This window comes from Haliaeetus albicilla, chromosome 6 (assembly GCF_947461875.1).
Source record: "Haliaeetus albicilla chromosome 6, bHalAlb1.1, whole genome shotgun sequence".
In the NCBI taxonomy this organism is placed as follows: Eukaryota; Metazoa; Chordata; class Aves; order Accipitriformes; family Accipitridae; genus Haliaeetus; species Haliaeetus albicilla.
In genome coordinates this window covers 36,201,896-36,228,855 of record NC_091488.1, presented here as the reverse complement: position 1 = coordinate 36,228,855, position 26,960 = coordinate 36,201,896, and the positions used below count along the sequence as shown (strand labels likewise).

The following is a 26,960-nucleotide window of genomic DNA, read 5'->3' as shown; positions in this document are numbered from 1 at the left end:
GAGTTGCTCATGCCCTCAGGAGTCATAAAGGTGAAGAGAACAAAAGCGCTCGAGCACGAGAGCAGCAGGATGGGACTGGTGGTGCTGTTGGGCACAGGCAAATGCGGGCTTAAGAACTGTAGCTGGTTGCAATAAAAAACTGAACTAAAGCACACCTCCAAGCCAGAAGGTATAAAATGCACAGTCCTGCTGTGCTAAATACCTCACTGTATGCCAGCAGGCTTACTTCAAAACACACTAGGCATTTGAAGTAGTGGCCAGTAAAAGACCTGTTAACTTGCTCACATTAGACCTCCCTGTAGGTCTTAGCTCAATTCCACTGCACGCAGATTTATACAAATTGCCTTTACACCGTCACCTTGGAAAAGTAAGGAATAATGAATTCCTATAAGGAGGAAAATATTGTAAAGGCAGGTGAGTCAACAGAATGCATTTAACCATCCCAGGCATCGGTGGCGACTTTGGAGAGGCATCCTCCCCTGCACTGCTTGCGGTGGCTGGAACCAGAGGGGTTCGTGTGTGGATACGCACGCTCAGTGCCAGGCTGATGGCATGTGTCTTCCAAGACTTGCACTACTCGGAGGCAGCGGGGCAGAATATAGAAAACAGTAACTGGAGTTAGCACCTGACCCAAAACGCTGAGAATCCCCCAGTACTTTCCCAAAAATCCTGCCAAGGATCGTCTTTTCTATTGAACTGCCGCAGCACCCACGCTGCAAACAGTCCCAACTTCAGCCTTCCTGCCTTTCCACCACGCAAGAAACAGCACGCAGAATTATGTAGCCATGCTCTCCCCGTGAGAAAAAAGTAACAGAAGAAATTTTGCTCAAATAATTTTCAGGTGCAGGGTTCAACACAGCACCTAGTTCAGCTACGGATTTTGAAACTGGTTACAAAACTAAGATGTTGAGAATCTAGTAAGAAACATTAAACACTAAGCTACTGCCTCTGACTTCAAGTCCTTAGCCGCAACGTGCTGGTTGTAGAGAAGGTATGCTGGTGGAAACAGCAATGGTCGCTGTTTCCGTAGCCCCCTCCCTAGACCTCTGCTACCGGCCACAGTCAGGCATGGGATGCCAGGCTTCCAGTTTAACCCAGTACAACGTGCCTTATGCTGTGCTCCTAAGGTGCAGCCACTGGAAGGGGTCTGCTTCACTTAGGTGGCTCAAGTCTGCCTCCTTGCTCTGTTGGACTAGACTAAATCGGGTGGAGAATACCAAACATAACAACAAGACAAGGTAAAAGGATCTCGCGGGCTCTTTATGCTGCTAATACAAATTCTGTTTTCAGTCCTTATAGTAGATTGTCCCCCATGTACATCTTTTTGTGCACGTTTCCTGTGTTTTGAGAGAAGTTTTTCGCATCCTGCATGTGTTTTATGTTCCTTTAAATATTACCTTGTACTTGGCTTACCTCTACTCCAAAAAGATACCACAGCAACACAACAGGCATTTTCAGATACTTAAAAAATAAAGTTCAACACTGGTGTAGGCACATCCACTTAAGTCAAAGATGTCTTAGAGATGAACAAACAGAACTGGTAAATGTTAGACAAGCTGAAACAAATGAGAAATTTGATATTAAATACAACAGAAGAAAATGACATTTTTCAACAGTTACATAGTGGTTTACAAAGTCTGAGAGATTAGCATTATATTTAGATAGTAAAATTGGACCAAAAGAATTAAGCTTCCTGCTGCGAGACACACGTGCAGGTGTGAAGCAGGTGCCGAGGAGGAAAAAGAATGTGGATTTTCCAGCTCAAATTGTTCAACTTTATCTTTCTTTTTGTTCCCTAACCCAGGCTATGTATATTTCCTACCTGTTTGCTCCTTCCCAATAACTTTATATGTTAGCTGATTTCAGTGAACTTGAAACCACAAGCAATTTTAAGGATATTCAGCTCCCCTATCTCTCAGATATTTTACCAATTAGCAATTTTTTAACTACTTCATTAGTGAAAAATACCTTGAAAAATTATTCAGGGAGACAGAGGTCTCATTTTATAGCCAGTGGTCATCATCTTACCCAGGATATTTTTAAGATGAGCCCAACCTCTTTTCTTCCATTTCTTCCTAAAACTGTTTCAGCTATAAACAGCTACAATTTGGGGGTTTTTACTCTTTCCTCAAAGAAAAAATAAATTGGTACTAGTAGGGAAAGAACATAGACCTTTCCCCTGAAATGGTGATTTACTGTCTAAGGTTATGAAATGTAAAAGGAAGAATGTTCTGATCTTTCCCTAACTTAGAGTTCTGCTGTTTGAAGTCTATTTTACACCTTATCGATAAGGCTGGTACCATTGAAGATTGCCTGAAATGTCCCTTCATATAATCCTACTTTCATTTGTCTGTAACTCAGTTAAACTTTTATCATTTGGTCTGATTTTTAAATTATTATTATTTTTTTTTTTTTTCCAAATATGTCAGGTGTCTGCCTCAGGCTGAAATTTTTTGGAAGCATTTCAGCCAATATCTTAGCTATCTCTGCAAATGAGACAAGGATGTGCGGGGGGAAGTTTAACTTGCACTAAGTATTCTGATGACAACTCCTTTGAATAAGCTTTCCATGCTTTAAAGTAGGGAATAGAAATTTGACAAGAGAGGGAGGGCATCATATGAAAATGATACAATGATTCATTCCTCCATATGAAGATTTGAGCCATTGGGCCAAGTAATAAATCTTCCATAAAATTGCAGCCTGCATATCTGTTAGTGATTAACAGCTAAAATTCTACATTCAATAAACACATTCATGCTTTTCATGGGTTTCTAGTGTTATCCAGATTGCCTATATAATGCCCTCAAAGAACAGCTAACACATCTGTATCTTAAAAGTTTTTGTATGTGAGCCAGCTGGGCACGTGCAACCCCCAGACTAAACACACATTACAGGGCTTCAGGAAGAACACTGGCTATTCTGAGCAGAGGGGAGAGTGAGCAATAGCAGGACTGGGGTAGGAGGCAGTAAGGGGGTGAACCCGACAGCTGTACACCCGTGTGGATATGGGAAACAGGACCCATGTGAAAGGAGGAAAGGGAAATCGCGCTGGGAAGCCACTCTCCTTATAAGAGACTTCCAAATTCTTCAATCTAAAGATGTTGGGGTTTATGGGCATAGCACCATTTTCTGTGAAATTATAGAGCATGTGACAAGAGTGAGGAGGACAAATCTTGGGGGAAGAAGGCAGAGCTGGGCAGGCTAGACAAGAAAGAGCAGGGGCCAGGGGAGCAAGACCAAAATCAGACAAGGAAGCGAGGGTGGCAGGAGAGGGGATGAAAAAAGAAAAGCAGGATGACTGTTCAGGTGTCGTGGATCTATATGTCCAAGGGTACGTGCTGTCTGAAGTTTAGCTGCTTCCCAGATCTTGTATCATTGCCTAAGCTGGCTGACCACTGTCCCACTCTACAGCAGAGTAAGCCTTGGGTTCTTCTGAACTTAGAGCCTAAGTCTAGGCATTGCAACATCCCCACCATGTTACCTGGCCTTACCAGAAGACCTTCTGTGCCTCTCAGTGAGGTCTTTTCCTATAACAGAGTTAAGGCTTCATCAGTAAAGGATATAGACAAGTGATATTCTCCAGCACGTGACGGCTTTTATTTGGAAACTGCAAGAAGAAGGATGAGTTTTTAGGTTCTGGGAGCCTGGAGTTAGGATTCTCAGGGTCAGTTGGGATCTGTGGCCTCTGTCTAATTGTTTTATCATTTTTTCCACTCCTGTTCCTAAGAAAAAAACTTTCTCTTCTCATTCCCTTGCTTCCTAAGATGAGATAGGAGGAGTAGATGTCTTGGGTCTGTGTTGCCAGTCCAGCATGACTCCCTGTGATCTGCTCCCAGGTAGCAGTGAAATCTTACTGGCTGTTGTTGTCGTCTCTTTTGGCCTAGGCCATATCACTAGCACTTTTCTCTAAGAGCAGACTGCACAGTAAAGAAGAGATAACTGCAATAAATATAAAGTGACATGCCAACGTGTTCTTCCATATGTTATACTATGAACTGGGAGGAAAAACCCATGGAAGAGGAACTGCAATAAAAAGGCAGGTCCATGTAAGAGAGAAATATGGAAAAGGCTGGAAAAGATGGCCCAGAAAAGTTTGTGAGATAGAAGGATAACTTGTATGCTTTCCTGGAACTTATTTCTAGGGGATCTACAGTTCTTGAGAGCTTGTCTGTCACAGCCATCTCTGTCACCCATTGGCAAATGTCCCAGTCCTTACACCTTTTATGCAGGTGCACAAAAATGCTGACATCTAACATTTAATTTAGTAGCTCAGAGATGGAGAAAGTTGATTGTAAGTTTAGATAATTAATATTTGCTGTTAACATCGCACCAGAATGCAGAGCACCTGCCTCCATGCATAATTTGCTAGGTGGTTTTGATTGATTTTTTTTTTTTTTTTAAGAACAATTCTAAAATAATACTAAAGTTGTAAAGCGACCTACTGCACAGTTAAGGATTCCAGTGCTAGACCTGCTGTTCAATAGTCTCCCCTCCTGCCCATCAATGTGTGATGACAAAAACTATAAGGCACTGTAATTAAATAACTAAATACTCTTTTACTTCCCAACAAACCTTTCCTCCATCTACTGTCTAGACTGAATGGTTCTCACTGTGAGTGTAAGATTGAAGTACTACTACCCATCAGCATGGAGTCTGGTCCCTGACCTGTAACATCAGCAAGGTTTAACTCCCTGACGTAAAGACCTTTGAGTACACACACCTCAACGTGTGACAAAGCTCAGCTTTTCTTTCTGTGGTCCGTTGTCATCAGTGTAGGGGAGCTTATGAAGATAAAATGGTCTGCAGCAAGACAGCTGTTACTGACAGCGAGTTGCACATAGAAATGCAACGCCTAACCGGAGAGGTGGGAAAGGTAGGAGAGCATGAACTCATAGTGTCCCACGCTACAGGGTCTTGACACCAGCAGAAGGCAACGAGAAACCCAGTGACCTCTGCCTGGTTCAGGGCAGGAATGCAACTCCCTCTCTCCTTCCCTGCCCTAGTACTTTCTTGGTCAGTTTTATCATAGGTTTATTTTCCTCAGCCCAAGCATTACACAGCTAAAACATACTGTCTACTCAGACACTACTCAGAGCAGGTAGATTCAAACACCATTTCCCACCATTCATATTCACATCAGACTATAAACCGCTCGTGCCCATTACCACAATAAGAAGAAAACAATCATGCAGAAGACTGACTCACAGACATTTGCCTGTTCAGCAGCACAGAACAAGCCCAATGTGCTATTTCACGTTATAAAGCTTATGGACAAGTTAATGCTTCCACACAGTAATGAGCCATTATGGCTCATTAGAGGCTCAGCTTGTAAAGTCCAAAGTGTACAAACAGGGGCATATAGGACAAATCTGAACTAAGCAAGCACTGTACCCTGCCCTCTGCCTGCACCAACGATTTACAGGTATCTGGTAAATGATTTATAAACCTAAAGAAAGCAAAGTATAAAACTGTATGACTGCCTCTGCTTTACAAAGCAACACTTTCTGGATAATTTGCCATGTCTCTGAAAATGTTTCAAATTTTGGTGTCTGCTCTGCTGTTTACAGGTAAGTGCCTGGCACCCTGTCTCATGTCATTCCCTTCTGGCTTATTAGTCAGCTGGCAAAAAAACCCCGTCTTGCCACCGGAACAACTCTGATAGAATAGAATTAACTGGAAATCACTTCAGCAAGGACATATGGGAGAGTGGGTGAGCACAAGACTGCATAGCAAATTCTGTGAAATACAGTCTTGATTCTGTTTCTCATGACTACTTTTGAATCTCTTACTGCTCAACCCCTCAGGTATGAGGAGCGAGGATGCATTCCTGAGCAAAAGGAATTATTACAGGATGATTTCCTGAACTGTTAAAATTGTAGAAGGACTTAATGCTCTTTGTCTGGAATCTTCCCTAAACATTATTCTGATCTCAACATTTATTGTTTGTAAGAAACAATTTCACATGCATTTATAAGGACCCTAAAATGATCTATTTCACAAGTGATTTCTGGGATGTCTGATTTGAATTGCTTAAGGACACTGATTTTTTTAAAGGCCTCAGGCTGTCTGATTATCGAACCTTCACAGCACCCTGCAACCAGGGCACCTAAAATCAAGACTTGCCCTGTAAAACTTGAACCAGAGTGAAAATGGATGGGGCAGGGCTGCAGCACCAGCAAGGCTGAAAGAATGCTCTTCCCAAAGCAGCACAGGCTGGTACGGTCAATGAGCAGTGATGCACGTGCTGTGAGAATAATTTAATCCTCATTAAATTAGAACAAACCAGGCAGGCAGTAAGTGACTGTTGACTTCTCAGGTGATTGCCCGCATCATGGAAAGATGCTCCATCCACTTGTGCATTAAAAGCGTTTCTTAGATCTGAGTGCTCCAGCACACATACAGTAAATAGATGATGTGAAGAGCTAAGGCAAAATGAGGTAGACAGAATTTGCCAATGCTTTATCATGGATTAATAAAAAGGTGTTTTGTGAATTGGGACCACAGTCAGGTATAGTCTCTCTTATGCGCCAAATTCTCTTCCTTGTGCTATGACCCTAATTTTTGGCTGCAGCGAGGCTCCGCAGGGAGGGAAGGAGATGGAAAGGGCCTTTCTCTCTTCTGCAAGTTAAAGCTCATCTAGAAAATTTCCTTTCCCCTTATTTGTACTTCCTGATCTGCTGTGCACCTGAGCTTGGACTATTCCTGGGTACTTGTCTGTCTTCCTGAACCTCACCTCCTTTCCATTGAAGGCCATCCTGACACAAGCAGTGTCACCTGAAGCCAAGCTGGGAGCACAGCAGCCTGCTGCCCCTCCTTTTGGAAGACTAACCTTTTCTTTCATCTCCCTTATGTGAGTCTTTCCTAACACCCTTGTTTGCCCTCTTTCCCAGGTTCCTTTCTTCAGGAAAGGCAGGAAGAACTATCTATTACTGATTTTTAATGAGCTCTTAAAAGTTTCATTGATCACAAACAGTTCAGTTTTTCATTAATTGTGGATGCTTTCAACAATGGTCAAGGTGGTGGTGAATTAAAACAGAGGCTGAAAGACTCACTAATGAGAACTGGACTCTTCATCACACCCTTGACTCAGCTGCTATAAATCACTCCCCATAAGAAACCATCTTCACACCTCTGGGAATAGGCTTTCTGGGCTGTTTACTGGCCCTTTTCGTTAGCCTCTGCAGAGTGCAGCAGCAAGGGATGGGGTACAAGAGTGTGGGGTCCTGGCACTGGGATCATTACTGAAGTCTCTTAGATCTCTGATGAGGGCGTCTTGCCCGTTCGCTCAAGGTTAAACTGACGGCCACATATGGATTTCGGAAGGAAATTTCACCAGGATCCACTGAGGAGGGCCAACGGACCAATGCTTTTTTTAACACTTTGCTGCAGGGCAAGTAGTTCCTTCCCTAGGATTATCTAGGATTTTTGCCAAATTGCCTTGCTATTTACCCATACCTGACAACTTTCCTGACCCCTGGCATCACACCAGCAATACGTTCAATACCTAATTCTGCATTAAGTGTCTGTAACTTGTCTGCCTTTGCTGATGAGGGAAAGAGGCTGATGCTGTAGTTGTAACGATTGCTAATGACTGAGCTTTCATCTCTCGAGCCAGAGAGCTCTTGTGTCCTGTGCTGTAAAACTAAGAATTGTCAAATAATAGAGACTACTGTACTTCAAGCTTTAAAAATAAACAGATGAGACCAAAATTTCAAAGACTGGGTGATATGAACAGTGTTGAAGCAATTAACAATCAATGACTTTAAATTTTGCTGTTGACAGGTATTAGCAAATCTAACCAATTTAATTTTAAGGCCTGTTATCATCCAAACACTTTGGGATACATAGCCAATGTCCATACACACATTTCTTTTTCACCATTTGAAAAAGCAATATGCAGGCTTTTGACTTTAATGTAATTGTACTTTTCAACTGAGAAAACTTAACATGTGGCCCAGAGGTGGCCTGCAGAATCCAAAAGCCTATCCCTGCCGCAGTCCACCAACATACACAAAAAGTACTGACAGATAACCACATCTTGATATCCATGGAGTGCCATATAACCTAGAGAAATACTTTAGTGAAGAGAAAACCAGCTGCTTCCACACTTTTCTTTCAGTGCTTGCACTGTTGCGCTGAGGTATTTGGATCCTTGGACCAAGTCCTGGGGTCTGGCTTTGTGAATCTTTTCTGGGTTTAGAAAGTTAGATAGCTGAAGCATGGCGGTGGCGAGGGTGGGGTGGGGCATTCTGGTTCATTTCTAACTTTAAGAAACAAACCTGAGCTGCAGCATTTGATTTACTTTTTCAAAGTTCCCAACACGTCAGCACCAGCCACCTCAGCAAGGTTAAAGTGTCCAAGGTTGAAGTTTAGCTCTGTCCAAGTCTAGCCTCTGTCCAAGCTCTGTCCTAAAGCGCTGATAAGACCAGCAGCCTTACCCCTGTGAGCTGACATTTTGACCAGACAATCGCCAAAACCGATAAGAAGAAGAGTTATTAGACTAAAAGGAAAGGAGCCAGAGCAACTGCCAACTTTCGACATTTAAATTCCATTGATATAAATAACTTCAGCAATGGGTTTTCAGGTTGTCAGAAATTTGCAATAGTCTTCACAAACTAGGAAGAGAAACAAATAGCTCCAGTTTATATGAAAATGTGCACAGAGAGCGACTGAAGTATTGCTAAGTAATTGTCAATTTTTTTGTAAATATCACAGCAAGTCAGACATAAACCACTTCTCCCTGTGGTAGATGCACACCAGGGATAAATTTTGGTCCTAAGCCTTGAGATTGCTCCTCACCACTTATCCTGCTGGATCTAGATAAAATAGCTCCCTGTGGTGCAGGGGGGAAGCATATACTATACTAAAGCAACTTTAAAGGTTTGTCTTCTTATCGTTTAACTCTGCCATTAGGCATGCGAATGGTGGCTTGCCTGCTCTCCCCAAAGACTGCTAAGCACACAATGGCTCGTACTGCTTAGCTTTTAAAAAATAAAAAGCATATCCATTCAGTGGGTGCCTAAGTAGGCAAAGGTGTCAAATTTAATCCCATAGTCACCTTTTTGACTGTGTAATGAAGCAGATCATTGCACATTCAGCCAATAGAAAAAGATGTCTTCCGGGGAAGATTTTGCAGTTGCACCCAGCTAAATACCTTGCTTTCTAGAAATCTGTCCTCACACAATAGAGTTAAGCTTCCATTTGAGTCTAGCATGAAGAGATTTTAATGCACAATAATTTAAGATCTATGCAGGTTGATTTTATATTTTAAGTGCAGTTTGCTTGTGATACTGTAATACTTTTTTATTATCACCTTGACATTCCAAGCTATTTGATATGCCTTTTTCATAATTTTTTTTTTTAATAGTCAGTGCTAGATTAAGTACACATTTGCTATCTTGGCAAAGATGACAAGGCTCTACCATCACCTTCCCTCTCTCAAGTTTAGTCTTACACTAGTTTACACTAATCCAAAATGAGATGCTCAGAAGGCACCATAACAGTAATGATTACTAATAGTTTTCCCTCTGGACAGTCTGTTTAGGTGTGCAGGATAGACAAAACTACCTGCTGAAGGCAATAATTACCTGAGCTAAGCATCTGCTTGCTAAAACCAGCCAATTTTTTCTATAATTTGCTTTTCATATGAGAACACTGAGTGAATCTTCAAGAGATGATGAAAGGAAACACTCTAACTGGTAACAGCTGATACAGCCCCTGCAATAGTTCACTCCCCAAACACATTCCTCCTATTTCCCCTTTGGGCCATTAACCTCTAAATGTGCTTTTCAGGTAACATATTTATCTAAGAGAAAAGAGGGAAAACAATAGTGAAGAAAAATATTAACATGCAATATATCTGACTGCTCTTCACAGTGAGTTTAACTTTGTTTCACTAACTAGAATTTGAAACTCTTCATCTTTTTTCCAGCTCAACTTTATGCGCTGTAAGCCATTTCATTAACATTACCCACCTGTTCCTAGCTCTCTCTAGTCTCACACCCAGGTGTTCCGAAACTCCACTTTCCTGTTTTCTGTGCTAGTCTTCTGCAAGATGGAGAGCTGCAGTACTTCAGCAATAGCCTGTGTTTATAAATCACCTACCCAAGCAACAAACTCTTCCGCAGTCTTTTACTAAGCTGTTTAAGAGTTGGGGAAAATTACACCCAGTCTGAGAAACTTAAATTGAGGCAAGATGTAGGTTACTTGCTGCAGACTATACACTGTACTCAGAGGGAGACATCTGCTCTGATACCCCCAGGTCTACATTAGAGCTTTAAGACCTTGCTTTCTCTGAGCTCTGCCAGAACACAAGCAAACGTGCAACTTTCTGGTTTCACCTAGAAATGGTCTCGCTAGAGTTGTTCTGGAGGTGGATGAAGTTTGCCCCGTTCAGAGATGTATAACGATCCTTACAGTAAGATGAAGAGAGAATGAACTAACCCTGAAGGATTAGCTTGAATATAAAGGCACTTACCTGATTTATTTCTGGTACTTATGCACCTTTGGAGTGCCCAGCAGCTAGGGACAAGCCCTGCAGAGATGGCTCCCAGGTGCTAAAGGTGAGACGTGGAAGGATTTGAGAGAGAAGCTAGAAAAGAACAAGAACTGAGTGTCACCGGTGACAAAAGAAGCCAAGAGCAGAGCTGCCACCCCTTGGAGCAGGCAAGTGCACTTTGATTAAAGTGAGTAACACCTGGTTAGGGGTGGCATTTGTCATTGGATACAGGTGCAGCCAGAGCAAACTGTATATTAAAAATTTAAAGTTCATACCCTTAAATCACAGCACTCTGCGCCACAGTAGCCAAGACAACACCTCACCATCCCACCAGCGGAACGACAAGCTCATTTTCTGAAGATGCTGGCTGTGAGGAAAAGAAACACAAAAAGAAGAGCTGCTTAATGATCTTTTTTTCTAGCTCACTGTGAAGCTGGAAGGCCAGAGCACATATTGGTGATAAAATTTAATGTTTAATGGCCCTTACTAATAATATATACATTTAAACAAAAGTGAAGCCTGTTACTGAGCTGATTTCTGATCCCAGTTCAGTTATCTCAGTCCAGAAATATAATCATGAGCTTGAAAAAATATTTAATACACCCCCACCCCTTGATTCACTAAAGGGAAGTTAACAGCTCATAGATTTTCTACTGTATAATAGTAAATTGCCAGAGAAATAATGAAATTTGGCATGAGCTTAGTTTTATCTTGTGCAGCTCTGGAACAGAAGTGTAGCAGCTTAATAGACAAATGCAAAAAATATATTTTTTTCTTCCCCAAACCAAAATCTTACTTGTTTTCTGAAGTACAGAAATAGCTATTCTTCAGTTCCTTAAGGAAAAAAGCAGTTCACACAACAAGAGTCTTCACACTAAATGTCTGAACTTAGTTTTTCCATTGAGGAGTTAACATTTTAAAGATGGTATTCCTTGAAAACTCCCTACCCCCAAATTTCTGCCTCCAGTTTCTGATTATAGTAACCTGGAATCTGAAGAAACTGAAGTAGGAAGGAACTACTGGGACTGTCATTGCTTGCTAAGTAAATTTTCTAAAGTACTATTTTGTGTCTTTGTTAAGAGCGAAGATGACAACAAACTTCACTTTTTTTTTTTGTTTCTTACTGTATAATCAAGCATTTTCCCACCTTCTTTTCAAGCATTTTTTGGCTTTGAAAAAAAAACAAAGTAAAAAGGAGCAGTGAATACTCTAGCTTGCATATCTGCTACCTATATGCATTCAGCATACGCTTTCTTCTATTTAAAAAACTAAAGAGTGACTGTATTGCAGCTGATCAGCAAAGTTAGCAATAATAGCAAGTGAACTGGATTCAGCTGAGCATTGCGCATGAAAGGAAACGTTTGACATTCTCAGTTAGCTTTTCCCCCTAGAAATTCAGGAATAAGGGCATTAGAGAGCTGTCAGCGAGGCAATAGCTTGCCCTCCTGAGCTCCCATTGTAAGACACAACAAATGAGGGTTCAAGTTCTTGGCCCATCTGTACCAAGTATGTGCAGGTCATTCTCAGGTGTCCATTTAAACCCACTCCACTAAATTGGAGCACAGGTGTTTACAGACACTGGCCTCAGCTTGGCTGACGTATCCGAGTTTCAACTTAATCAGCAGTTCATTTAAAATTGTACTATTTGGACTGACATGCTATTTCAGACCAGTTTAGCCTCAAATGAATTTATGTCTCAAACATGGGAGACTAAATAGGCAAGACTTTTTTTCTGTACCAGGACCTTTCATATGAAGTTAGTGAGGAATTCAGCCCTTTTTCTTGGACAGAATGGTTATTTCAAGAAGATCTGCAAGAAGTACTTCTGCATCTGGGGTGACCTCAAAAGCTGTCTAAAACAATGCGATAACAAGAATAGAAGTGCAGTATCTTTTGCTTATAGAGTAATTTCCATGCATGCAATTTCCATGCCACTACTAATGAGAATAAATACTACATCTAAACCAGGAGTTTTAGAAAGCATAGTTAAATTCATAGGTACATTTAGGTTTTTTTTTTAAAAACTTTAGGCTTCTCAGCACACCTGAGACTAGTGCAATTCCAGTCTAAGTTTTTTTCTGTCACAAAATCTTGTATTGAAAATAAATTAGTGCATTAATTTGATTGTAACTCTATTTACTTTGGATTCAACAGAAAAATAAAGATTTATAGCAGCTGTTTTATTAACTTCAGGCTTAAAAAAAAAAAAGCCTTTCTGAAGATATAAGGTATGACCATCTTTGATTTCTGTTAAATAAATTACAGGTCCAAAGACACGGTCGTTGGGTATAAATATGTTTTTTGAAGTGCAAATTCTAAAATATTTTTCTGATATTACAAACATTTCTCAGTTTCCATTTCAGGTGTCCTTGGAGCACCTTTTCTGACAGAAGAATCAGCAAATCAATTTATACGACTTAAACGACAGATACCATATTCTCAGAACTACTGGGACACAAGCAGCAGCCAGTATGCATGGGGATACTTTGGGGCAGAACAGGTATTTTCTTCCAGCACCTTGCAGCATCTATTGAAAAAAAGAAAGCACAGGTCTGGGATTAACACGTAATAGCAACCCTTTGGGGCAAGGGAAAAAAATCTTTCCAATTTATCAGCACAGGCAAGGTCACTCAGTTGTCACACACTGCATTTATTCAGTATCAAAGCTCAGAATATTCTTTTCTGTTTTGATCTACTTCAGGTTAGTGAGTCATGGACAGCTTTGAGAGACACAGCACAATACTACATGGACTTGGGTTCTTTTGCCTTTGATCCCTCGATTGCGTGGCACGATGGGGTTTCTCAACAGAGCGTTTCATAGACTCAAAACACACGCGTGTGCCTAAGTAAGTAAAATTGACCAATATAAGACTGCTGGCAGTAGGTCCTAGTGGCATAACTTGACACATTAACAAACCTGATTATAAGAGATGTCTTGAATAATTAAAGAAGATTTGTTTTTACTGTCCAAGTTTTATAGTTATTTAAATGTGGTCATTTTATTGTGGCAAGTTCTTTTTTAAGTATGCTTTGGGAGAAGTCTTAAAAAGATATATATTCTTTAAGCTTTTAATAAGTCCACAGAAGCTAAACTGCAGCAATATATCCTACAGAGTTGATTTAAAAAGCAGAAAAAGCAATTCCCAAGGCGAAAAATAAAAGATAAAAAACCCCGTCTATTTAATTAACAAAACTGTAGTCAGTGTAGAATAAAATTTCAGTAGAACAAAACAGAAAATGAGACATAGCAGTTGGTAAAACCAGTATTTATAGATCAGCACACAAGTACATGAAATGAAGTGCCTCAAATGGTCATAGAGAAATTGTTTAGGACTGTGCTAAAACATACACCTTTTTAGGACATAATTTTGTCAAATTTAGGGGACAATTGCTAAATGATTCCATTTGACAAGCACAATGCAGAATACAGACATTATTCCTGCAAAACACTTTTCATACGAAGATACTGCAGTCCTTTGAAATGGACAGGAGTGGGTAGAACTAAACTCATACAACTTCAAGTTTCAGTGCTTAAAATAGTTACCAAGACATAGCAATCTGATCAGTCTGACTGTAACCACCAATAGGAAAATGGGTAGGCTTCTTCTCATAATATACTTTGAATTGAACATGCTTTGAATTTTATTGACTTAAAAGTAGCTTTCTTTTTGAAAGTGATCACAAAGTTTCATTTTGAAATGTGGCTTTTAAAAAACACTTTTTTTTTTTTTTTTTAAATAAGATAAGAATTTGATTTGGAGAGTCTCAGACTGAGCTTTCTAGGACTGTTCCACCTGAAAGGTGATACCAGTTTCACTCACTCTGAGCAGAAGCAAAATAGAAGAGAATAGTTAAAAGTCCCAATTTCCCTGCCCTCCTGCCAAGCCTTCAGCTGGTGCCCTTGGGCTACTGGAAGGAAGCACCAGGATATTCTCTCACAATTTCTGATACTGATACGGGCAGCAGCTTTCTTGGCTAGCAGCAGTCACTTCTACCTTATGAAAAATCTGAAGTTACCTGAAGACACTTTACTCAGTTTTCTGGAAAAAAAACCCCCACCCTGTGCTTTCCATCAGAAAAATTATTCAGATAGAAAATACCTAACTATGTCTAATTATTAGTTGTCCAATACAGGTGTCTGAAGGCTGTGATCCTGACAGCTGCCAGGCATAGTGCGAGATGAGTTATGCCTCCAGAATTATAATCTTTATGATTGTCATATGACAGGATTAAAGCCAGTTTACAGAAACACATTTATAGGCACTCCCAGTGAAGCATGTTTATGATTTCAGAGGGAGGCTGGTTAACTCCCAGACTGAAATAAACTTCCCAATGCTAATATGACAGAAATTAACATCCAGAGTTTTTATGAAGGCATATAGCAGGAAAGACATCAAGCTGGAAGTTACAAAAAACATTATGGATCAAGTAAAACAATGATTTTCAACCTTATTCATGATTAGTGATATTTCCAAGATGGCCAAGAAAAACAAGCCTATACAGCATATACAGGAATGTGGTTCGGGAGCTGTACTTCCAGAAGAAAACATTTGCAAAAACTTGCGGTTCTGAAGACTGGAGCTGCTGACAGGATCTTTAAATTAATTTTGCAAAATTTTTCTAAAAGCAATTTATTCCATCTTTTCTAGCAACAACATCAGATCTTACATGGATATGCTACAGCAGTCTGGGATTCACCTCCAGCAACAGACAAGGATAAGCTATTAAATCCTACACATCTCATATCTGGCCATGTTAGGATATGGCATGTTATGTATTTGCCATTATGTGTTTGATAAGACCGCTTTATCTCATCCCACTGTCTAAAAATTAAAACACTAATTCTCTCAATACCACATATTGTATATTCATAAGTAGAAGTGAGATGTAAGTAAGTCATGGTAAATAGAATAAGAAGTTGAAGACAAGGCAACCATTAACTTTTAGCAGATTAGTTACCCCCCCGCCCCGTGTTCTCAGGTAAAACTCTTTTTGACTAAACAATTGTTTTTAAATGTGCATTCCTGCTTCTATGACTGAAAATGACATTTTTATTTCTCAGTGTCTTACTTTAGCTACATTTTTGAGAGGCAATTAAGAAATGGAAATCAGTCACTTTGGGTGGGTAAGAGAAGTTTGCTCCAGGTTTGGATAGTAAGAAGAGTATACTTCTGTACTTCAAGTACATTTCCATTCTTTCAAGTACTGGGGTCAAATTAGTATGTATTATAGTATACATCCATATCATGTGTATACTTTGCTTTCCACATTTAAACTTCTGTACTTGGTCTTGAATGCCAAAGCCAACCGAAGCCACAGCTACCACTATGAACTCCTTTTTCTTGCTCCATGGAAGTTAGAGCTGGTGGAAACACTTATTCATGGCTCCTTTTCCTAATAAAAGCGGCGATGACAAAATATTCTTTATGCCAAGTTCTTGAGTCTGGAAGTTTCCCCATTCCTATCCATTAATCTACTTTATTTCAGGACATCTTTGAAGCTCCCACATTTCTTCTATGTGTTATTAATATACTGCTAGCAATATTTAACCCTGGTTAAAATTTCTGTATGGACGAAGAGGACCTGTTGGGGAAATTTTAATGTATAGTAACCTTAAGGGCAGGGTAGGTAAAGGCAGGCAACTTTTGCTCACTTTTTATCCCCAAAAAGCAGGTTCTGTGTGCTGTGTGTTCAGGGTTCTTTGTGAATGTGGACTGTATACTGACTGGAATGAATTCAAAGAGAACATTGGATCTTCAAAAAAAAAAAAAAAAAAAGCATATTCTGGCATTTCAGCAATCTCTACCATGCTCCTAGGTATGAAACTATCCTTAGGACATTATTATTTTTCCTGCATAGGACAATGGGCCTGAAATTGCCATTATTCATTAGCTGGAGCTGAAAATTCATTAAACACTTGAAAGAGATAAATGAGGTGCAAGTTCAGTATTTGCCATGTAGAATTTCACATCTTCAGTCACACTACTTAATTATGAACAGTTCATTCCACGATAAGGGGTGACAAGTGATGTATAGACTAAAAGACCTCACTAGTTAAACACAGCCATGACCTGTCCCTTCTGTCCTCCTTCCCTGTGCTGCTCGACCTTGGATAAGCGAGTGCTCCAGACCCTAAACCTTCCCCTGTTTTCCTCAGTAACACTGCAGGCAGGGCAGAGTTACCGAAACTCTTCAATTTATAGCAAAAAGCAAGACTATAAGGATAAGCACTGCCTTTTATCTTAAGTGGATATAAAGTAAAAATCAAAGGATCTGCCTCCTCCATCTGAGCACCTTGCTGTCCCAGAGATATTGCTGCTGTGCAGGCAGCAATGCCCAAGCTACTTGCGCATCAGTTCCTGAAATGCTGCCATTTTCAGCCCTGCTTCTCTAATTGACGTTGTCGCTGCCAAGGCAGGGGTTTGGGATCTGCTTGAGAATTGGCTGCAGTTTTCATGCCTGTGTGGTAAGTTAAACCAAAATGGGAGTTAGTTCAGGAGGTGATTTGCAAACAGACAACAGGCATCCCTGGAGCGTAGATGACAAAGTCCACCAATGAGGTGGAAGGTAAAACGAAGTACATCCTACCTCCTCTACTATCAGCTGGTGGAGGTAACTGCCCAACCTTTATGAGCCATTTTTATGGTTGTCAGAGCCATAAAATTAGAATAACCACTGCCTTAAATCTATTGCCACAAGGACAGTCTTGCATAAGTCTGGCTTTGTGACCAAAACATCAGACAAAGCCAGGGGATGCAATTTGACAGTTCTGTTGTACTTAGACATGACTAATTCCTTTAAAGAAGTTGTTCTGAAAGCCAGAGCCTCAATCTGTGAAGCTGTAGCTTCAAGCTAATGTCACTAATTCAGATAATTAGTCTTGCTGAATTAAATGGGAAGAATTGTGCACGCATGAGTAGCGGTGGAAGATGAGGTGCTTATTTCATGTTATCAAAATACATGCCACTCATGACAATGAGCAAATGGCTTTCACAGGCATTTGAATGTTAAACTCCTTCCTCTGCATTTATTAATAACCAGGAACAATATTTACCCTGTGAATTTGCTCCCCTTATTTAGCTTTACATACTGCTTCAGCACTTAAATGCAAGTAACTTTGTACCCTTCTTTACTGCCTTTTCCTACATATCTTCATGTTGCCACCTACAGGTTTTATCTCCTTGCTTTTTCTACAGAGCACAGATACACAGGCAGTACCTTATAGATGACAAATCCAAAGAACAGGGCTAAACTAAAAAGAATTCAAGTACAGCTCTGCTGGTCATGAGAGTGGAAATAGAGGCCTCAGGACACAGGATCTTTGCTTCCAGTGCAATGGAGAGCAGTTCCTCTAACTAGTTTCTGAATACTGCAACTTTGTTGAGGAAAAAATCCCACACAAACACCAAAGCTCCCTTAGGCCAGAGACAGCAGAGGTCCTGGGGGAGAGGGGGAATAGGCAGAGAGGAAGAGGAGTCACAGAAAGCTGAAGTCAGGTTTGTCTCCATATAAACATTAACTGGACGGATGCAGGAGAACATCCACCAGACAGTCCCAAGTTTCCAACTCTTTTCTGAGTGATGTGAGCAAGATGACTATCTAAGATCAGCAGAGTGACAGAAATCAGTATACCCAAGTATCTCATGGGTGATTACTAGCTCCAGCAGAAGCTTTTCCCCAGGTAAGGCACTTACAGGGTCTCCCTCCCATGTGGCTTCCCCAGTGCCGAGTAGATCTGAATCATGCTGGAGCCCCTTCCTCAGTCAGAGCACTTGCCTATTCCCTCGGCTTCTTGGATCCCTAATTTTGCAAAGCTTAGAACCACCAAATTACCTTTGCGATCTCTGCTGCTCTGTCATATTGAATTGGAAACAGCCCACAGGTTAAAAAATTACTGCAGCTAGACATAGGGGATAAACATGTGCCTACCCAAATACCACAACTGTAGGAGCCTGGCTTTGTCAGAGAACCAGATGAAAGATTCAAGTGTAGTCTGATGTGACAGGAGAAGTAAGAAAACCCATCTCTCCAATAATAAGTAAAGAAAAGGATTAATACTCCATGGGCTTTCTTTTAATGAGGAAAACAAGTCACTCCAAACAAAGCAAATAGGGGAAGCTGTAGAACACAGGTAACCTATATATAACCCACATTACAAATGCTGAATGTGGGATGAGTACTAAGATGCACTGTTCTCTATAAGCTCAGCAGAAGAGGTGATTATATAGAGGTAATGGGAAAGAAGAATTTATTTTATGAGCTGAAATGGTTTCTACAAACAGAACAGTAGCACCTGGTTTTCAATGAAAGATGTACACACTACTTCATCTCTATGGTAATTCATACGATTGAACATGGTCTCATATGATTTTAATGCATAAACCTTCTGAGCTTGCATCACACTATTGTTATGCACTTGCTTTGTGCTTGATCTTCCGTTCTCTTAATTTAAGTCAAAACAGCTGAGACAAAAATATTAGTCTAATCTATACCTGCTGCTGTAATCCTCAATGCCAGCAAAAGTGAGCTGTGTTCAAAGCAATTTTATGTTGGTTGATTAAATATACAAACCACGCACCTGAGACAGGTGCATTGCCGTAACCACTCCATGTAGAGTAGAAAATGAATTAGTAGTGTTTTGCATCATCCATGGGAAGCAATGAGATCAGTAGTTAGAATGTAAAGATAGAAAATTATCCAAAACTGAAAAGTTCACTCAGGAAAAGAAAAAACATTCTTTGTATGTGATTATTATCTTAAATAGACAAACATCAGTAATTACTGTTCTGCCCCAAAGACTGTTGAAGAGCTACGTATTTCAGACAAGATGACATCAAACCGGCAGCCTACTTTCCACTAGCTGGAAAAAGAGTAACAACTCTCTTTATGAGAGCTGGGTGGTATCAAGCTGGGTATCTGCAAAGGAGATCCACATGTGGCGACACAGCAAATGTCTGTTCCCTTCGAGTCCAGACCGAAGTCACGGCCTACCATGGCCTACCAGTGCTGCGCCTGGCTGCCTTAGAGATGAAACAAATCCTGACTGAGCCCTGTAATGTGAATTTAACCATCACCTCCCTAGGGGAGCAAGCTTTCCCTATGCCAGTGTAAGTCCAGGCAGGGATAGGGGAGGAAGAAGGGACAGACTGGTGCACTTCAGCCTTCTAGGATCGACCCATAAAAGCTTCTTTCTCTACAAGGCGTTACAAGATAGTCAGCTTGGAGTGACACTTCTTATTCAGCTACTTACTCTCGGTCATACAACCACTGCTAAGGTGATTTCATGCCAGTCACTGCCTCCTTGGCAAGACTGAATAAGCATGTGAGATCCTGTCTGAATAATTCAGCTATGTCCTGGTTGTGATTGAAAGCTGCTGCGCAGCAGGGAGCTAGTTCAGGGAAGGCTTAAAAACATCCTTACAATTCCTGTCAATATTATTATCATAAATCCAAGGCCTGATTGTTCAAGGTGCTATGAGAAAGCAGTTAGTCTGGCACTCTTGAAATGGAGGTAGAACTGCCTAAGGACAAGAAAACAACCACAGGTAGGAGGCTCAGTGCCAAGAGATCTACCACAAACTTTCTGATGGAATGGGACCTATACCTTCCCACGTTACACCATGGGCAGGATGCAGTCTGATTTATGCTATAGTACCTCAGAAGGCAGCTACCATTACGTTATACCAAAGCTACATGTATTGACTTTTTGTTTTTAATTTAGAAGTGCTTACAGAAATGAGGAAAAGTCTATTTATAACCATTTACCATAGTGCACCTAGGGGGGAAAAAAAACCCCACCCATGCTTCTACTCGTATGTCATGTGGGACAATTACCTTTTGCTAAGCGTACAAGCAGTTCAGACTTACTGTATTTTGTGAACTATGGAAATAATTCTCATATAAATATGAAAATAATCCCTCTTTTCATTACTCAGGGTTACATAGTTCCCTACTCCTTTCTCATCCTGTCTGCCCCAGGCTAAAGTCCATTTTCATTCCCTCAGTAATTGCCAAAGGATTAGATCTAGCCAAAGTATATCCACAGGTACTGTTTATAGCAGCCACAGATTACTCTGTGCCTCACTGAAAAGTTCAGTCTGCCCTGATCTATCAGGTCAACTGTGTCAGGAACAGCATATGCAGCAGCAATTGCAAAATAAGAAAATTACAAAAAAGTGTCTTTCCTTGAAACAATGGACTTTGTCATTAAGACATGCTAGCCTGACACCGGGAATAGAAGCTGAAGGATTTTCAGAGAATTGCTTGTCTGCCAGCTCCCTCTTTCCCGCACTGAAAGCTTTGAAGCTGTGTTAGTAGTGGGAGCAGTGACAATGAAGGGGAGGGAATTATTTGAGGTGGGCAGAGCCTGCCTTTCCATGTCTAAACTAAAACTTAAAAGTGCATGCCTGGAAACGAAGGGACAACCAGCACATATGCTGAAAACATTAGGCACACCCTCCTAAAATCAGTTTCTTGAAGAACACTTAATGAGTAAGCAGAGATTAACACACAAAAATGCTGTATCATTTGCATTGTACCTGGTTGATTGGAAGAAATGAGTCCCAGGAGAACGAGGAACAGATAACTACATTTGTCTCAGAAGCTCACTGGATAGCCTGGGCCAGGCAAGTTTTCTCTGAGTCTTTTTCAAGTTGAACTAATCTGCCTTGAAACCTGCTAGCTTGAAACTGCTGCTACTATTAGTCCAGAAAGAGAACTCTGAGAGAAATGTGCTGAAATTGTCAGTTTTGGTTCTGAGCAAAGACTGAAAGTAGCTTATCTATGCCAATAAGTTGGCTAGCAAAGGACTGGATCTGTCCTTTGCATTTGACTCCAATACAAGCAATATGTCTTCTTTTACAAGTCATGCAGCATTAGGACTCAATCAAGTTCAAGAGCTGATTTTACCATCCTCTAAAACTAGACGTCCTAAAGCATGTGTGTTTATACAGAAAACGGCTCACAGCACTGAAGAGTACGGACATGAATTCATTATCTTTCTAGTACAAGATCATATGATGTGTAACAGCACTACCAATGATTATGTCCAATGAAAATAATGGATTATAAGTGTTTCTGTCTCATTATCTCATGACAGGATTGTTATTAACTCATGACTACACAACAGTTTTACAGAAAGACTCCTTGAGGACAGGCTGTATGTATGCTTGATTCATTTTTCTTTTTTTTCCCCATTGCTTAGATTGCATAGCAAGCATTCTAGATGGAAGGGACCACTCAGTGATTGCTAAACTGTGGGCTTTATAGTTCTCCAAACTTGCATTAACACAAGTGAATATATACCGCCAAATTTTTTTTTTCAAATCCAGAAAAGCTGGCTGTTAAGATAGCATAACAGTTCACAGCAAGAACATGGTTTTCCAGAAAAAGGTTGGAAAGTGTCATCAAGTTACAAGACGGTAATGAGATCTGAGGTGTTTTTCAGCATGTATGGACATCCTGCTAATCTGATATGCCAGTGCCAGACTGTGCCTCCAGAAATAATTAACAATAGCATTTGCACAGGTACTTCATCACTAGAAACATTGGAAAGTGATGAATCTATGCAAAGATTGCATAGGTAGAATAGAAAGATCATTACAATAGACAGATACATTAATAGGCTAGCAGTGTATTCTTAGTGTGTGAAGTTCAGTTATTCAGTTTAATCTCTTTACTGGCCTCAATGTCAGTGAAGAAAGTTTGAATAATTTCAAGGAAATCAGAGTTATGATTTTTTTCAGTTGTTTTTATGTATTTTTTTTTTAATTTTACAGCTTTTAGAAACTACAGAATCATATTTTACTGTAAAGTCCCTAGCTGCAATTTTTCCTGCCAATCATATTGCATTGTCTTTGTTTCTAAGTGGAACAAGCACAGCCCCTACTGGGTATTCACTTCATTGACTACCAGAAAAACAATGAAAATTCTCAGCCCACAAATATTCATGCATGGACACTCATGCCACTTGAGCTCCAGCTGAAAGTTGAGAATGAACACAGACTACTTGAATTTTTACATACATATGCTTAAATACCCATCTGAATTACCCAAATTCCCTTCCATGTTCTAGCCACTTTTTAGCAGTAGCCCACAGCCTTCTGGCCACACTTGGCCCACTTACACAGTAAATACTTTCTTTGAGCATGTTCAAAGGAGATCAAGTTGGTCAAAAGGCTTTGAAATTAACTTAAATTTGCAAAATGAGTTAATGAAACACCCCTGTAAAAAGACCAGCCACCACCAGTGATTCTCTAGGCTACAACAACTTCTGGACAGAGTTTCGTTTTGTCCTATAAAGCTCCAGCTTGTTTGAATTAACTGCACAACTGTCTTTCTCACAGCTGTGATAATACTATTCAGAGGAAGAAAAAGTAATATCCTTCCCAAAAGAGCCTCAAGTTTTAAAAACTACACGGGAAGACTCAAGAATTTCTTCCTGCAAGATGATGTCAGTCGTGGAAGTCATCCTTCTACGCGTCATCTGATAAAACCCAAGTCTCAATCCTAACACCTTCTGTAAAGCCCAAGATCGCCCATCAAAAGTAAGTATCGGTCAATAGTCCGCCTAAATCAGTAATGAGCATGCTGGTAATCAACTAACTCTTGAGACTAGGCTGCATGTATTTTTCCGATTTAGAGGTTTGGACAAGCGTTGTGGTCAATTTTTGAACTGGTATGCAGTAGAAAATTCAGCAGAAAGAGACATTTCACATTGAAAGGTTAATGCTGGTACGTCTGGGAAGACAGCAGAGGAAAAGGGAGGCGTTACTCCTTGGTAGTTCCAGAAATAGTTAAATAAGCTAGTTAAATACCAGGTATGGGACATAACATGCTACAGGAAAACTCCCCTGAGCTTCTCCTCCAAAAAGGAGAGGGAGTCTTCCTTTAGCGGAAACACATCCTCCTGAACACGTCAGAAAGAAATATGGTTCGGGAGGGTAAAAACTGAATCAAAAAAATAAGCTTGTGTCTCCTTCCAGGAGAGCAGATCGGCCATGGGAACAAGTGGGTTTGGCTGGCAAGAGCTCATCTCTGGCAGATGCAGCCTGGAGCCCGGGGCACATACGAGCGCAGAACTGCTGAGGAGGAAAAGCAGCTGTGTGAGGCAGCTGGAAATGGGAAAGTGGAGGGTGACCTTTTAGATTTAGTTTCAATAGATTTGCAGCAATTTCCTTGCATTTCCTCAGAACTGACTTTTATAAACATTTGTGCCAGTGTTCTCCCTTCTGGATGCTGCAGATGAATCCTTTCATTCCGAGTTCACTTGAAGCTGGTTTGTGCGAAAAGCGATTGCTACATAGCAGGCGAGTGTCCAAGCATTTCACACAGAAGTGCACGGCGAGAGGGAGGGCAGGGAGGAGAATAGATGATATGTGGCATGTGCAGGTGGAGGGGAATGGGGGCCACAGGAAAGACTGTGATTCTGATCCTGTTTTCTGGGATTTGGAAACTCACACAGCCCCGAGACAGACACCTCGAGAAAGGAAGGAGCCTTTCCACAGCTGGGAAATGTTCAAACGCTGCCCAGGAGCAAAGGAGAGGGTGACCAAGGGCAAGGCCTTAAAAAAATAACATAAAATAGCTGTTTAAGTTAGAATAGTGGCTGTAGGGTGTTAAAAGCTGGAAAGTTATAGCTTAAGTGGTGAATGACCACACTAGCTGAAAAGTTAATGATAAAAAAAAAAAAAAATCCTGCCTACCATGAGTATAGGTCTGATAACATCTCTAGCATCTGGGCTCAAGGCTGAGCAGAATGAACTAATTCCAGTTTTCTTGCAGTCCCTGACACAGATTCACATACCTACACACGTTTGCTTGTTTTTCCTCTCCTCTGTCTTCACCCCAATAAAACCAGATGAACAACATTTGCTATTGAGCTCCCAGCAGTACCAAGTTCAGGTGTTAACAGCATCAACCATGCAGGGGAACAAGCAACCGGTGTTGGTCTGCCTGGGATAGCACTACAGCTATTAGTGCTATCAGTTAAACAAACACCTTTCACTTTGCAACAATAGGAGGGCAGTGAATTGCCAAAGATAAGCCCTTCCCAGGGTGTTAATTCAGTCGAAGTCCAAGACTCTGAAGACAGATGTTATTCTTCAACTCTCTGCTTTCATTCCAAAGTAAATGGAAGACAGATCCAGGTTAACCACACTTCTTTCTCCTTAGACCAATGCTTGGCTTGCAAAGTAAAAATAACCCCCCCAAAACCTCACACACACACACAAAACCCCAATGTCCCCCCAAACTGCCTTAATAATCTACTATTGTACTGTCATTTGGCAACTGGTCATTTGAAAATGACCAAACAGAAGAAACTAAATAGGAAAAATGACCAAATTAAAAGGCTTGGAAAAAAATTCTCTCTCAAAAAATGGCTGGATTTTTGACTAATCCCTTTTTCATCACAACCATTTCATAAATACCAGGCTTTCTCGCATTCAAATTCCCCTTCATTTATTCTTTTTTAGGGTAGTGAAACAACCCTGGCCTTTGGCTTTTAATTTCACACCAGCTCCAAGCAAGACTCAAAGTTTCCTTCGACTGCAGCCCGTCCACAGCCTGCCACAGTTCAACAGCTCCTTGACAGCAGGGTTGTGACGGCGCCCTTTAAAACCTTCACAGTTTAAAGACCTTGCACACAGAACACTCCTTTCCAGGAAACAGGTTTGCACACTCCCCCTCCAAAAGCCTTCTTTCCTCCTGCCTCCTGTGACTTGCATTAGTCTATGTTTTTTAATTTAATTTAATTTTTTTTTTTTTTGGCTCAAGGCTAACATGGGGAAGTCTGAGAAATTTAGTCACCCAGCAGAGTGCTTACTGTTACATGAACAACGATAACAGCGTGTCACTGTGCTGCTTCCTACCTTAAGTAGGATTAATGGGGGGAGGCAAGTCTGCTGAAAAGAGATCAGGGAGGAGACTCTAGCCTTTACCCAAAAAAAAGGGCTCAGGCCATGCTCTGGGATTACACACCTGGCCGTGGCCACTGCTGGAAATATCTGCCTTCCTGGCAGGACGAAGGGAGAAGAAATGGAAAGTGCAAAGGAACCTAGCTCACCAGGGCTTTTAGGTATCATCGTGGAAGAGAAAACTGCTGGGGGCATCACACCTGCTTTCTGTTCCTGGCTTCCCTGCTGTCCCCCACCCAAAGGGCTCCAAGGATCCATGCACAAGTCAGGAAAACCTCCCTGAAGGCATCGGAGGTGCTGAACTTGGGTCCCAGGAGGCTAGAGTTTGGTGGAAGAGGGGTCATGCCCAGTACGCAAGTCTGTTCACATCAGGCTACTGCTCCAGTAGTAAAAATAATAAATAATTAATTTTTTAAGAAGGCCATTTTATAACTCTAGCAATTCCCTTCTTTGGAAATCTCTGACAACCCCCATTGCTTAGCTCCCAGCAAGCAACTCCAGCTCAAAAATCACTTCTTGAAAGAATGGTTAAGGCACAGAGCAAACTCCCTATTTCTTCTTACACCTCCCACACAGAGATGTCAGAAAGGTACTGCCAAAACATTTTCTACGATGACTGGCAACTTGCTTGCATGCCAAGAGAAAAAGGAACTTGTAAGAACATGCAAAAGTGTAATCTTGCCATTCCCTGCCTTTGAAAAGTTTTTAAAAAATGGTAACTACTTTTAATTGAGTTTGAAGAAGAGAGCTACTATATTGGGTCTATCTTTTATTTTAATCTTAAGCAACTCACCCATGTCTAGTCTTCTACCTACAACACGTACAAGAGTCAGAATATACCATGCACAGGTAAAATTTAATTAGCTAACACTTGCTCATTATCCTAGACTGCCATTTGCATTCCCCATGCCCTGTTTAGGAAACGATGGTGTTTCTTCTGCAATTCAAGTGTTATTTATGTACAGTCCCATCATCACTTTGTCAAAAGCTAATGTCTGAGGTGAAGAAAGAAGCCTGCACTGCACTAATTGCTCATTGATACCCTAGTCAGGCTTACCAGCCTCTTTAAAAAACAGTTATAAAAGACACCATAGACCAGTATCTCTATCCTGCAAAAGCCATTTTAAGTATTTCCTCCTGTTGATAAGCAGGTTGCTCACAGAGAGAAGAAAGAGCAGCTGATAGCCAAGCCTTAAATTATTTCTTTAAAAAAAAAACCCAACAAACCATTTCATATTTGAGGGCACAACTGTATTTCCTTAAATCATGTGCAGAGATAGGAAAGGTCTGTAATTTAGGAGTGATGGCAAAGTCAATGAGTCTTATGTCAACATCCTGTGTCCAAATCTAATTTGATAGTGATGAAAAGGTGTCACTTAGTGATCTCTCTACTTGAAATAAATTTATGGTAAGACACTTGATGGGCAGGTGCTTAAAATAGAAAAGCATTTCTTATACCTGTGGCAGCTTCAGCTGCACTTTTTCTGTAGATAAATAGAATACCAATGACATAGTTCAGACAAATAAATCAGCCCATACTGTTTTGA

At 40.8% G+C, this 26,960-nt stretch overlaps 1 protein-coding gene across 1 annotated transcript; it reads left to right on the top strand.

The window, feature by feature from the left end:
* The first annotated feature begins 5,448 nt into the window (after positions 1-5,448).
* On the top strand, positions 5,449-15,918 carry C6H3orf85 (chromosome 6 C3orf85 homolog). Its single transcript, XM_069784746.1, has 4 exons — positions 5,449-5,567; positions 12,862-12,998; positions 13,200-13,344; positions 15,148-15,918. Exons 1-3 carry the CDS (start codon positions 5,519-5,521, stop codon positions 13,317-13,319), a joined length of 306 nt encoding a protein of 101 aa, XP_069640847.1. The 5' UTR covers positions 5,449-5,518; the 3' UTR covers positions 13,320-13,344; positions 15,148-15,918.
* The last annotated feature ends 11,042 nt before the right edge of the window (positions 15,919-26,960 follow it).